Source organism: Lucilia cuprina, chromosome 3 (assembly GCF_022045245.1).
Source record: "Lucilia cuprina isolate Lc7/37 chromosome 3, ASM2204524v1, whole genome shotgun sequence".
Taxonomy (NCBI): domain Eukaryota; kingdom Metazoa; phylum Arthropoda; class Insecta; order Diptera; family Calliphoridae; genus Lucilia; species Lucilia cuprina.
The window spans coordinates 6,161,025-6,172,843 of record NC_060951.1 but is presented as its reverse complement, the minus strand read 5'-3'; the positions used below and the strand labels follow the sequence as shown (position 1 = coordinate 6,172,843).

Below are 11,819 nucleotides of genomic sequence, written 5' to 3'. Positions count from 1 at the left end.
AGACTATAGACTAGACTATAGACTAGACTATAGACTAGACTATAGATTAGACTATAGACTAGATTATAGACTAGACTATAGACTAGACTATAGACTAGACTATAGACTTGACTATAGACTAGACTATAGACTAGACTATAGACTAGACTATAGACCAGACTATAGACCAGACTATAAGCTAGACTGTAGACCAGACTATAGACTAGACTATAGACTAGACTATAGACCAGACTATAGACCAGACTATAAACTAGACTATAGATTAGACTATGAAGTAGACTATAGACTAGTCTATAGACTCGACTATAGACAAGACCATATAATAGACTATAGATTAGACTATAGATTATGCTAGACAAGAGTATAGATTAGACTACAGTCTAGATTTCAGACTAGACTATACACTTTACTATCGACTTGACTTTTTGCGGCTACAGATTATACTATAGACTAGACTGAAGACTAGATTAATGGATTAATGACTATAGACTAGACTATATTCTATACAATAGACTAGACTGTAGACTAGACAAAAGGCTATACAATAGACTAGACTATTGGCTAAACTATAGAGCTAATTAGTCCAGACTTAAGACTATACTGCATACTAGATTGTATGCTAGAGAAGAGACTACACTGTTTACTATACTATATACTATACTCTGTTTTAGACTCCAGACTAGACTTTAGAATATAATGTTTTCTTTTTAATTAAAATAAAATCGTAAAAACTTAAAAACAACTTTTACTTTAAGCAAAAATCCAGCACTGTTTAATTCTTTAATAAAACCATAATTTTTATAAAAAGGTATTAACAACCAAAAGTAAAAACAGCTAAAATCTTAAAATAAAAATAACATTTAAAATTTAAAAAAAAACGCTAAAACCATAAATCATTACAAAACTTTAATTCAAATTTGTATATTTCGAATCAAAACACCTAAAACTACATACATTTAAAAAAAGGATAAAAACCAAGAAAAAAACCGAAAACAAAATTAAATTAATAAATAAATAAAAAAATTCTTTGACTAAAAACGCTTGTAAGTTTATTATTTCATAAAAAGAACACACAGAGAGAAGTAAGATAAATAAAATAAATAAATAAAATTAAAAAAAAATTAAGTCACAAATCGGTTTAAAAAGCTTTAATTACTAAAAAATTTAAACAGACAAAAAAAACTGATAAATAAATTTATTAACTAGAAAATAATGTGATGGACTCAGTTTTTTATATTAAAAAAAAAATTTACAATAATTTAGAAAATATTTAAATAAAAATTAAGTTAAAACTACAACAAGCGTTTTTAAGCAAAGAATTTTTTCAGTTTTATTAAAATTTAAAAAAATATATAATATTTCAATAATTAATTATATAAGAAACTTTAAGCATTTTAACAAACAAAAAAATCAAACTTTCAATATGAGCCCATCACTATTTTCTTAAAATTGCAAAAGAAATTGAAAAAATTTTCTCTTAACCCCAAATTGTGACTTAATTTTTTCTCTTAATCCAAACTCTTTTAACATAAAAAAATGCTCAATTTCCTCTCTTTTTGTTACCTTTCTCTCTTCCCTTTTCTTAGAACAATCGTTTGTCCAGCAATGTTTCCGAACAAATCGAAAAACTGATCGATGAAAAATGCCGTATACTCAACAAAACCGGTACGCCTAAGTCTAGCGCCTTACACTTGGCCAACTGGATGAAGGGTCAGTTGGATAAACAGCAAGAACAGGCACGTTTAGCTGTTGCCCATTCGCTAACGGGAGAACCTTCACCGCCTCCGGGACATACGGACACTGATGATGTTGTCACCTATCAGGATCAGGATCATGATGAACGTATCACCTACTGGACACGCCAGCAATTGGAGAAACGTACAAAAGAATTGAATTTGGCCAAGGAGAATGGTCACTTTTCGGTAAAGCCAAATTTTGGTGGTAAACGTTTAAGTGGTGTCGATGAGATGAGCATGAGTGATGTCATCTCATATTCGGAGGGTGTTAGTCAGATCAGTCAGTCGCATAGTACAACATCGGATAGTCAGGTAAGAAGGAGTGGTGGGGAAAAGACGTCCTAGCAGATCATGAAAGTAGTAGAGTAGTCACAAGATAAAATGTACGATGTATTGCACAATATCATATAATACTGAAGATGGACCATGCTATAGAGAAAAGTGTAGTCCATACTGTAAGCCAGGCTATAGATCAAACTATAGACGCAGATCACATAATAGAGAAGACCAGACCATAGGGTATAAACCAGATAATAGCCCAATATGAGCCCATTACCATGCTATGGAGAAAAGCGTAGTCCAGACTATAAACCAGGCTATAAACCAAAAGAAAGACAAGGTCATAGATTAGATAATAGAGAAGTGCAGACTATAGGCTATAGATCAGATAATAGAAGAGACAGTAGATCAGATCTTATATTTGACTATAGTTTAGATTATAAACCAGACAAGACAAACGTGCAGACTATAGTCCAGCGTATAACCTATAATATCGACTACACTATTGATCGTTCCATAGATCAGATTAAGTACAGACTATAGTCCATTAATTGGGCCGAATATAGACAACAATAACTGCACTATCTACTAGACTAAAGACTATTAAGCAATCTATAGAGCAGACTAATCTAGACCATCGACCAGATTATTGATCGTACTAAAGATCAGATTAATTACAGATTACAATCCAGATAATTGCACTATTGATCATACTATCTACCTGATTATTTACCAGGCTATACTTTGATAAATAGTCCGCTATAGACTATAGGCCAAACTTTCGATCAATCTATATAAACAAGACTACTTATCGGAGTATAGATCAGACTATAATACAAATTATAGTTCAGATTACACTGTGGACCACGCTGTAGACCATACTGTAGTTAAGCTTAAATCTCAACTTAAATACTTATCTATCTAAGGCACCTTCCATTAGTACCTCCACCTAGACACATAGACATCATTTCAAAACATTTTACATATCCCCCTATCTTCTTCTTCAATTCTATACTCTTCACAGATCACCGTACGTTCTAGTCCCATTGTATTAGATAAATTAGCCGTTTGTCGTCATTGTCATAAAAATTGCCAACAACAACAGCAGCAGCAACAACAACAACAAAATACAAGTCCTACATCGCCTCATCAATCAAAGATTCATCATCATCATCATCATGGAGAGTCATTGAGTGGAGAGGATAAAACAAAATGTCCTCTCTCTCCCAATTCACAAATGCGCTCAGCCTCAGCTCTAATATGTCACTCACTTAAGGTACAACATAGTCAATCATCACCGCAACGTTGTTGTAATGTTAACGGTGGCGGTGGTGGTAGTAGTAATAGTCAAGCCAGTAGTGTAACTAGCATATCATCTGGTACGGTAACGGGTGAGAAACCCGGCGATAATCAAGCGGCTAGTAGTAGTAAATGTGATGTAGGTGATACGGAAAGTGATCTGGCGCAATTAATAACCGATGATGTTTATCAATCAGAGGCCACGGATGATGGGAATACGGCGGGTAATACCAGTAGCAGTATCAGTAGCAGCGGTGTCGAAGAGGCGCGAAGAAGAATCACCGACAGCATCCATAAATTACGAATTCTAGATGAACACAATGAGGCGGCTATTCTAATGAATGGTCACTGTCCTCAGCAGGAGGAGACAACAATAACGTCGACGACGACGACTACGACAACAACCCCAAATACGACAGCCACCAGCACGGCCACCTCTTCAGGGACAGAGAGTGAGGAAAGAGAACAGTTTAAACCAGAACCACCACCTCGTAGGTTTGCCAGCATACAACCGCAGAAAGCTAAAGAATTGGAGGAGGAAACTAAGGCCAATGAAATGGTTAAGATGAGTGTTACCATTACCGAAACGGCCAAAATAGTTATAGTGGAAGATACTAAGTTAGTGCTTACCCCCACCAAGGCTCCCAGATCACCCAAATCTCCTAAGTCTCCCAAATCACCCAAATCTCCCAATACACCTTTAACACCCAAATCGGTAAGATCGGTAGGCAGCAGCAGCACCAAATCTCAGCAATTTGTGCCCTGCACTTGCAAATGTTTACCCGAAGACTTTGCCAATACCACTCTAAGTCCCGAGGAGGTAGAACTGAAAACCTGTAAAATGCTGGAATCTCCAAAACAATCTCCCAAATTGCCAAGATCAATGCAAACGGAAGAGGAAAACAAAAACTCATCTGAAGATCCTCACAAATATTGTAAATGTACTTGTGATAAAACGATACAGGAGAATTTGAATACCAAACAAGATAAAGAAGATGATGATCTTTCGCTAATGTTAATTGGCTTGGCCCAATTGACGCCGGCCGCCAAACTATTAAACATGAAGACTCCCACGGCTCCTGTGCCAACACCCACCCAAAATTTTGCTTCTTATACAGAGAATGGTTTTGTGCCTACCATAGCCATAGTGCCCGCCACCCCCGATTCGGTGCTGACAAAAACTACAACAAATGTATGGGATAATACCACTCATGTTACCACTAGTACAGCCACGGCCAATTTAATTAGTTTAGGTCCAAGGCAGGCGGTTATAGAAAATATACCCGAAGATTCTTGTGATGAATCCCCCATAGACGAGGAGCCTCCCTATCGACCCATGTCTAGTACTCTTAGGCGTTTTGGCACTATGTCTAGTTTAGAACGTTTACCCTCCGAAGATCGTTTGGAAGACAATCTAGATGATTATGATGATGAGGATGAAGACGATGACGAGGAAGTTGATGATGAAGATGAGGAGTTAATGGATAAGGCTAGAGCCGATAATATAGAATTAGATAATGAAATTCGTGTAGTAACCAAGGCTATTTATGAGAATACCGAAGAGGCCGGCTCTTCGAATAGTTTGAATGGTAATGCCTGGACAAGTCGTGCCTCAACATTTGTATCGGGTAAAATGTCATTCTTTGAAGAGTCGCGCGCCTTTATAGACAAATATTTAGGAAGATGGAATCAAGAGCAAGCTAATGTGGGTAATGGTTCAGGCATAACCTCAGATCCGGAAGAACAAATGGACGAATGTACCTCAGGTGCGACGTCAGGAGAAGAGGTATGGGGTACACCCACCAGTGGGGGCGATAATGATGATTTACATTTGGCCAATTCGGAAAATACACAATCGGTAAGCTGTGTCTTAACATATTTTAAAGTATATTCATTTTTTAATTTTGCTCTTTAGTCTCCCACCAAATCCAGCAACTCTTTAAATGATGACGATGATACCGAGCTTATGATGGATGAATTATTAATGGCTCCACCCATGTCGGCCAGCACTATACGCGGTCTATTACCACGGTAAGTGTATATTCTTATATATATTTTCAAATATCTTAGTAAAGTTGTTATTTCCCTTTAAACTAAGTAATATATAATTAATTTAATAAATGTACAAAATAGTTGTTAATTGAAAGTCTTCCTTTACTTAATTCATTTGTTAATATATACCAATATAAAGTTATAGTAATATCTCGTAAATATTTCTCTTTTTTTCTCCATACTTTTATGTAGTTTTTACAGGTTAATATTGTTCTTAAAACATTTTTTGGTTTATTATCTTTATATTTCAAAAAACATTTTATAAAGCAGTAATTCATCCTTTAGTTTGTCATAGAGAAATATTTGTTTGAACTATATATCAACCATTATTTAGAGAAATATATTACAGAAGAATTTTTATTTGAATAAACACTTCCTAATTTGCAATATTTTGACCGATCAGTTCTCCATTTCAAACTGAATAAGAGAACATAAACTTTACAAAAACTGAACCAGAACTGTATTAGAACTTCAATAGAACAGAACTAGAAAAGAACTAGAACTGAACTAGAATTGAACTAGAATTGAACTAGAATTGAACTAGAACTGAACTAGAACCGAACTTGAACTAAACTAGAACCAAACTAGAACTAAAGAACTAAACTAGAACTAAACTAGAACTGAACTAGAACTGAACTAGAACTGAACTAGAACTGAACTAGAACTGAACTAGAACTGAACTAGAACTGAACTAGAACTGAACTAGAACTGAACTAGAACTGAACTAGAACTGAACTAGAACTGAACTAGAACTGAACTAGAACTGAACTAGAACTGAACTAGAACTGAACTAGAACTGAACTAGAACTGAACTAGAACTGAACTAGAACTGAACTAGAACTGAACTAGAACTGAACTAGAACTGAACTAGAACTGAACTAGAACTGACCTAGAACTGAACTAGAACTGAACTAGAACTGAACTAGAACTGAACTAGAACCGAACTAGAACTGAACTAGAACTGAACTAGAACTGAACTTGAACTGAACTAGAACAGAACTAGAACAGAACTAGAATAGAACTAGAATAGAACTAGAACAGAACTAGAACAGAACTAGAACAGAACTAGAACAAAAGTAGAACAGAACTTAGAACTAGAATCTGAAAAAGAACTTAACTAGAACTGAACTATAATTGAACTAGAACTAAACATGAACTGACATTTTGAAAAAGGACCTTTATTCTAGCAGTAGTTAGACAATATTAATATAAAATACCTAGCTATTGAGATTCAAGTAATTTCACAAAACCTAGATATAAATTAAATTAGTTTAGGTACTCATAATCATTTATGTATTTTGTATTTAAAACAACCAAACAATGAACTCTGTAGTTTAAGTAATTTTTCATAATTTTTTATGTAAATTTCATCAAAAAAATAATATATACATCATATAAAACATCATTATCATCAACTCAACAATATAATTTTGCAAAATATATCAAACATACAAATGAATAAATTTGAATAAATCTCATGCCGGATAACTGTGAAATGAAAATAAATTTGGAAAAATTTGCTACACTTTGAACAATAAAAATACAAATACAAACAATTAAATTGAGAACAAAATAGGCGACGCCTAGAACCCCTATTTGAGGAGGAAACGGAAAGTGATGAGGAAAAGACACAACAGGAAAGTGAAGAATTGAAAAAGGTGGGTCATCTTTAAAAAAAATGCATGTGAAAAACATTAATCATTTTGAAGTTTTTTCAATGAAAAAGCACTCTGTCTCTCTCTCATGTTTCATTAAAATTGTTTCTTTTCATGACACTTTTTTGCTTTTTTTTTAAATTGATGTGTTAATTTTTTAAAACTTTTTCTCATTAAAACTTTTTGATCATTTTGAAAACTTTATGATTTTTGTGTATTTGTATTTGAATATATTTGTGTGTGTGTACGTTTATGTGTATTGTATATAATTACCATCACTCTAACTGTCATATTGTCATCACTGTCATCATCATCATCGCCGTCATCTTATTAATCATCTTAAACCATCATTATGTGTCATTAGAAAGTTGTAGTGAAATTAGTTAAACTCTAGCAAAACGTTCAATATTGCAAACTTATACAAATCAAAAGCAATTGATGTTTACAAAACGCCACTTAACAAAGAAAAAACCCAAAAAGCTTTTGCCTTAAAGTTTGCTTGGCTAAAATACTAACAAAAACAATGCCTTGAAAATAACTCAAAATCATTCAACATATTCTCTAAACCAAACTCAAAACCAAAAAAAAACAAAAAAAACTCACTCTAACCTCAAACTAAAAAAAAAAACTAAATAACAAACAAAAAAACGTGGCAACCTTAATGTACTCGTATAGTTTGCTATAAACCAGAATTGATTAGTTGAATTCTATTCCCAACAATTGGTAGGGGGAAACAACGACAAATGGCCACTATTTAGAGGATTCGGAAGCTGGAAGTTCCAGCGAGGAGGGGGAGGAGGAGGAGGATCTGGTGAATACAGCGGATTACGACGAGGAGGACGAGGATCTGACCTCAACGGAGGAGAGATTACAACCGAATTTACAAACCACCAGCTTGGGTCCTCGGCCGCTAAGTCAACCCTTACTACCACCAGCAGTTCTGAAGGCCTCATCCTGCGAGTACCTCTTGGATCAGCCAGCTGTTCCTTTAACAACCACCAGCACGACAGTCATAAGTTCTTTGGCAACTACTATCCCCGACATAGCAACGAGTTTACACACCTCCTCCAAAACCATGGTAGTAATCTCAGCCTCAACCACATTAATGATGACAGCAACGGCAGCCACAACGATGGTGCCGAAGAGCCAACAGATAATGACAACGACTTGTTCTTTGACGGACTCAACAATAGTACAGACAACACCGAGTCCGGTTCCCTTGTTGGCATCTACAACAATCAGCAGCGCGAACGTCACTATCAGGAAAGACAAAGACGTTTGCAGCAAGGAAGAGGAGAAGAAGACAGCCAAAACATTGCCACGACCAGCGAAATTTATACCACCTCCACCGCCGCCACGCCGTCTGTTATTGACTCAAACAAATCTAAAGACCAGTGGTCAGCCTCAAAAACCCTTAAGACAGGTCAGTAAATACTAAACAACAACCCATTTCTCTTTAATTAAACTTATTTAACAAAAAAAATAGCTCCCGCTTCCACCAAAATCTGGCGTTTCTGCTGACGATGGCTCTTCAGTGGGTGTCAAAGACGTCGGCGACGTTTGCGACGCTCCCACGGTAAATATCAGCGCACCTCCTTGCACAGCCACGATGACGAAGACAATGATGACGACGATGATGTCGACGACGACGAAGACGATGAGTACGGCCAAGCCCACGAAAATTCCTCAACCCATCGAGGATGTTTACAATATCAAAAAGTATTCAGCAGCAATCGCTTGCAAAGCCGAAACTGTGTCACCCTCAACGAAACCACGACACTCGTCAACAATAATCGAGACCTCGCTGCTGGGCTCGGTGGAAGCCGGCAGCAACCGAAACCCGCTCTACAACTCATCAACAACAGTTTCGACGATGAAGGAGAAAACAACAGCAGCAACAACAACGAAGAAAGATTACAAAGATCATCAACAACAGCAACAGCAGCAGGTGGAGAAGAAGGACAAAGATCTCAAACACAAGAAGAAGCAGGAGGAGCATACGCAGCAGAAAGAGGACGCTACAGACAAAGATTCGAAATCGGCTTGTGTACAGCCCGCAGGAGTTGGCTCGGGTTTAAGTCCTCGCCTGGAGATGCGTTTGGCGCTCAATCACGATATACTGGGCGACGAAGACTTGATAAGTTACGATCCTGGACCCGATCTAACAACTATTCTGGGGTGAGTTTAAAACAAATAATTAATCAAGATCTGAACTAGAACTGGACTAGAAGTGAACTAGAACTGAACTAAAACTGAACTAAAACTGGGCTATAACTGGACTAGAACTGAACTAGAACTGAACTAGAACTGAACTAGAACTGGACTAGAACTGGACTAGAACTGAACTAGAACTGAACTAGAACTTAAATAGAACTAAACTAGAACTGAAGAATAGAACTAAACTAGAACTAAAGTAAAACTGAACTAGAACTTAGCTAGAACTGAACTACAACTGAAGTACATCTAAACTACAACTGAACTACAACCGAACTAGAACTGAATTACAGCTAAACTACAACTGAACTAGAACTGAAATCAACTGCATTTGAACTTGAGCCTAAACGAAACTGAAACTGAGATCGAATTAGACTAATTCTTTTATATGTTCTCCTCTTCCCAGGCACGACCTCTCCACCTTTCAACGACGGACGGGTCGCGATTTATTGAATCGCTCAGCCACGAATCGTGTTCAGCCCAAAGAGGCTGTCATATCGTTCTCTCAACAGCGAAATTCGAAGATGGATACACCCACAGTGAATCGACGGCCACGACCTCAAATCAACAACAGCACCAACAACACCCCACTGAACAACAGCAACAATTACAACACCAGCAGCAATCCGGCTTCGTCAATGCCTTTCGTTGGCTCGGCACGTGTAGGCGGCGTTCCACAACACCTGCAGCCAAATCGAAATACATGGAGCAGTTCTGTATCTGTGGATCACAGCAGAGACGGGAGCGTCAACGACGTAAGCAGCAGCAAAAATATCAATTACAACAGAGGCGACAGCAAATTAAGCGATCTCGAGATCTTAGCGAGACGCGAGAAGATATACTGCATGTCTCAATTGAGGAGTGGCTCACAAGTCAAGATGGGGACGAAGATGATGACGACAACGACGGCGTCAACGGCAACGATGATGAAGAGCAACAATTTCTACCACAACAACAATCCTCTGACGAGGACGACGAGTACTACTTCGATGGGCGCTGCGACTGAAGATATTACACATACGCCAAAAATGGCCCAAAGGCAACGTAAAATAGGGCGTGATGAATCCGCCCTTATGGAGTCGGGAAAGGCTAATAAATTGTAAGTTTATTTTTCTTTAGGAAATTAAGCAAAAATTTTACTTAATTTTTTTCCTTCCAGAATAAACTTTATTAAACGTCGTAATTCAGAAAATCCCTTAACCGCCAATAACTCACAAACCTCGCTTAATGATTCAAATGCTAGTAGCACACCGCAGCACACAAAAATACCCATGTCACCAAGAAAAGATAATGTAAGTCTAGAACTTTGTATATAGACGATCGCTTAGTTGTAACTAAATATTTCGTATTCTTTTACTTTAGGACAAACCCTCCTTAAATCGCCGTTTATGGAAACAAATAACCAAACGTCGTCGCTCAAATTCTGTCTCAGAACTTGTGGCCTCTTAAGGTGTTTAAGGATTTTTATCACACAAATTTTGTGCACCTTTTTTGTCGTATTTATGTGATCCATCATTAGTCCAAAATATTTGCTCTTCTGTTTGTACTTAAATATTTTTAATAAATTTTTTGATAGTTAGTACTTAATTATTTAAGTAGTCTCGTAGTTTGTGTGTGTGTGGTAGTTTTAACTCCCTGTCCTTATTTAAAGGATCTCGAGAGTATTTGTTAAGTATAGTTAAAGAGAAGAAAAAAAAATTGTTGCTAAATTGAACTGATTTTTGTAGTAGATTTATAAGCCAATGTTTGTCTTTTTTTAACAAATTAAAGAAAATCTAAAAACGTCCTTGAAAGCTTTAAAAAAAAAAACTTAAAAAGAAACAAGATTATTAGTTGTCAATTAACTAAAAAGAAAATTTAAACCATGCTGAAAAAACTAAGCCTTAGTTTTGCTTATCACTGTTTTAATAAATAAGTTAAAGTTGAGGTTAATTTACTCAAGCACATCCCATAACTGGATATAACCGAAAAAGACTTAAAGTATGAAGATATGTAGCCAGTATTTAATGTCTAATCTTTGTTCTCTAAAAAACTAAAGATTTAACGAAGTAAGAATATTTTGTAGTCAATGCAAAACTTTACAGCTCATTTGAGAGTACAGTTCTATTGTCGTTCTAGTTATGTTTTAGTTCTGTTTTAGTTCTGTTCTAGTTCTGTTTTCATTCTGTTCTAGTTCTGTTCTAGTTCTGTTCTAGTTCTGTTCTAGTTCTGTTCTAGTTCTGTTCTAGTTCTGTTCTAGTTCTGTTCTAGTTCTGTTCTAGTTCTGTTCTAGTTCTGTTCTAGTTCTGTTCTAGTTCTGTTCTAGTTCTGTTCTAGTTCTGTTCTAGTTCTGTTCTAGTTCTGTTCTAGTTCTGTTCTAGTTCTGTTCTAGTTCCGTTCTAGTTCTGTTCTAGTTCTGTTCTAGTTCTGTTCTAGTTCTGTTCTAGTTCTGTTCTAGTTCTAGTTCTGTTCTAGTTCTTTTCTAGTTCTGTTCTAATTCTCTTCTAGTTCTCTTCTAGTTCTGTTCTAGTTCTGTTCTAGTTCTGTTCTAGTTCTGTTCTAGTTCTGTTCTAGTTCTGTTCTAGTTCTGTTCTAGTTCTGTTCT

At 36.3% G+C, this 11,819-nt stretch overlaps 1 protein-coding gene across 1 annotated transcript in view; it reads left to right on the top strand.

Moving 5' to 3' along the window:
• LOC111682227 overlaps positions 1 to 10,916 on the top strand; it is a 29,386-nt gene extending 18,470 nt beyond the window's left edge. The window contains exons 7-16 of the mRNA XM_046945982.1: positions 1,587 to 2,048; positions 3,040 to 5,172; positions 5,230 to 5,345; positions 5,559 to 5,567; positions 6,943 to 7,024; positions 7,749 to 8,444; positions 8,508 to 9,199; positions 9,642 to 10,334; positions 10,395 to 10,527; positions 10,598 to 10,916. Coding sequence (XP_046801938.1) covers positions 1,587 to 2,048; positions 3,040 to 5,172; positions 5,230 to 5,345; positions 5,559 to 5,567; positions 6,943 to 7,024; positions 7,749 to 8,444; positions 8,508 to 9,199; positions 9,642 to 10,334; positions 10,395 to 10,527; positions 10,598 to 10,684 — 5,103 coding nt within the window. The 3' untranslated portion in view covers positions 10,685 to 10,916. The remainder of the gene's footprint in view (positions 1 to 1,586; positions 2,049 to 3,039; positions 5,173 to 5,229; positions 5,346 to 5,558; positions 5,568 to 6,942; positions 7,025 to 7,748; positions 8,445 to 8,507; positions 9,200 to 9,641; positions 10,335 to 10,394; positions 10,528 to 10,597) is intronic.
• Positions 10,917 to 11,819: the final 903 nt, after the last annotated feature.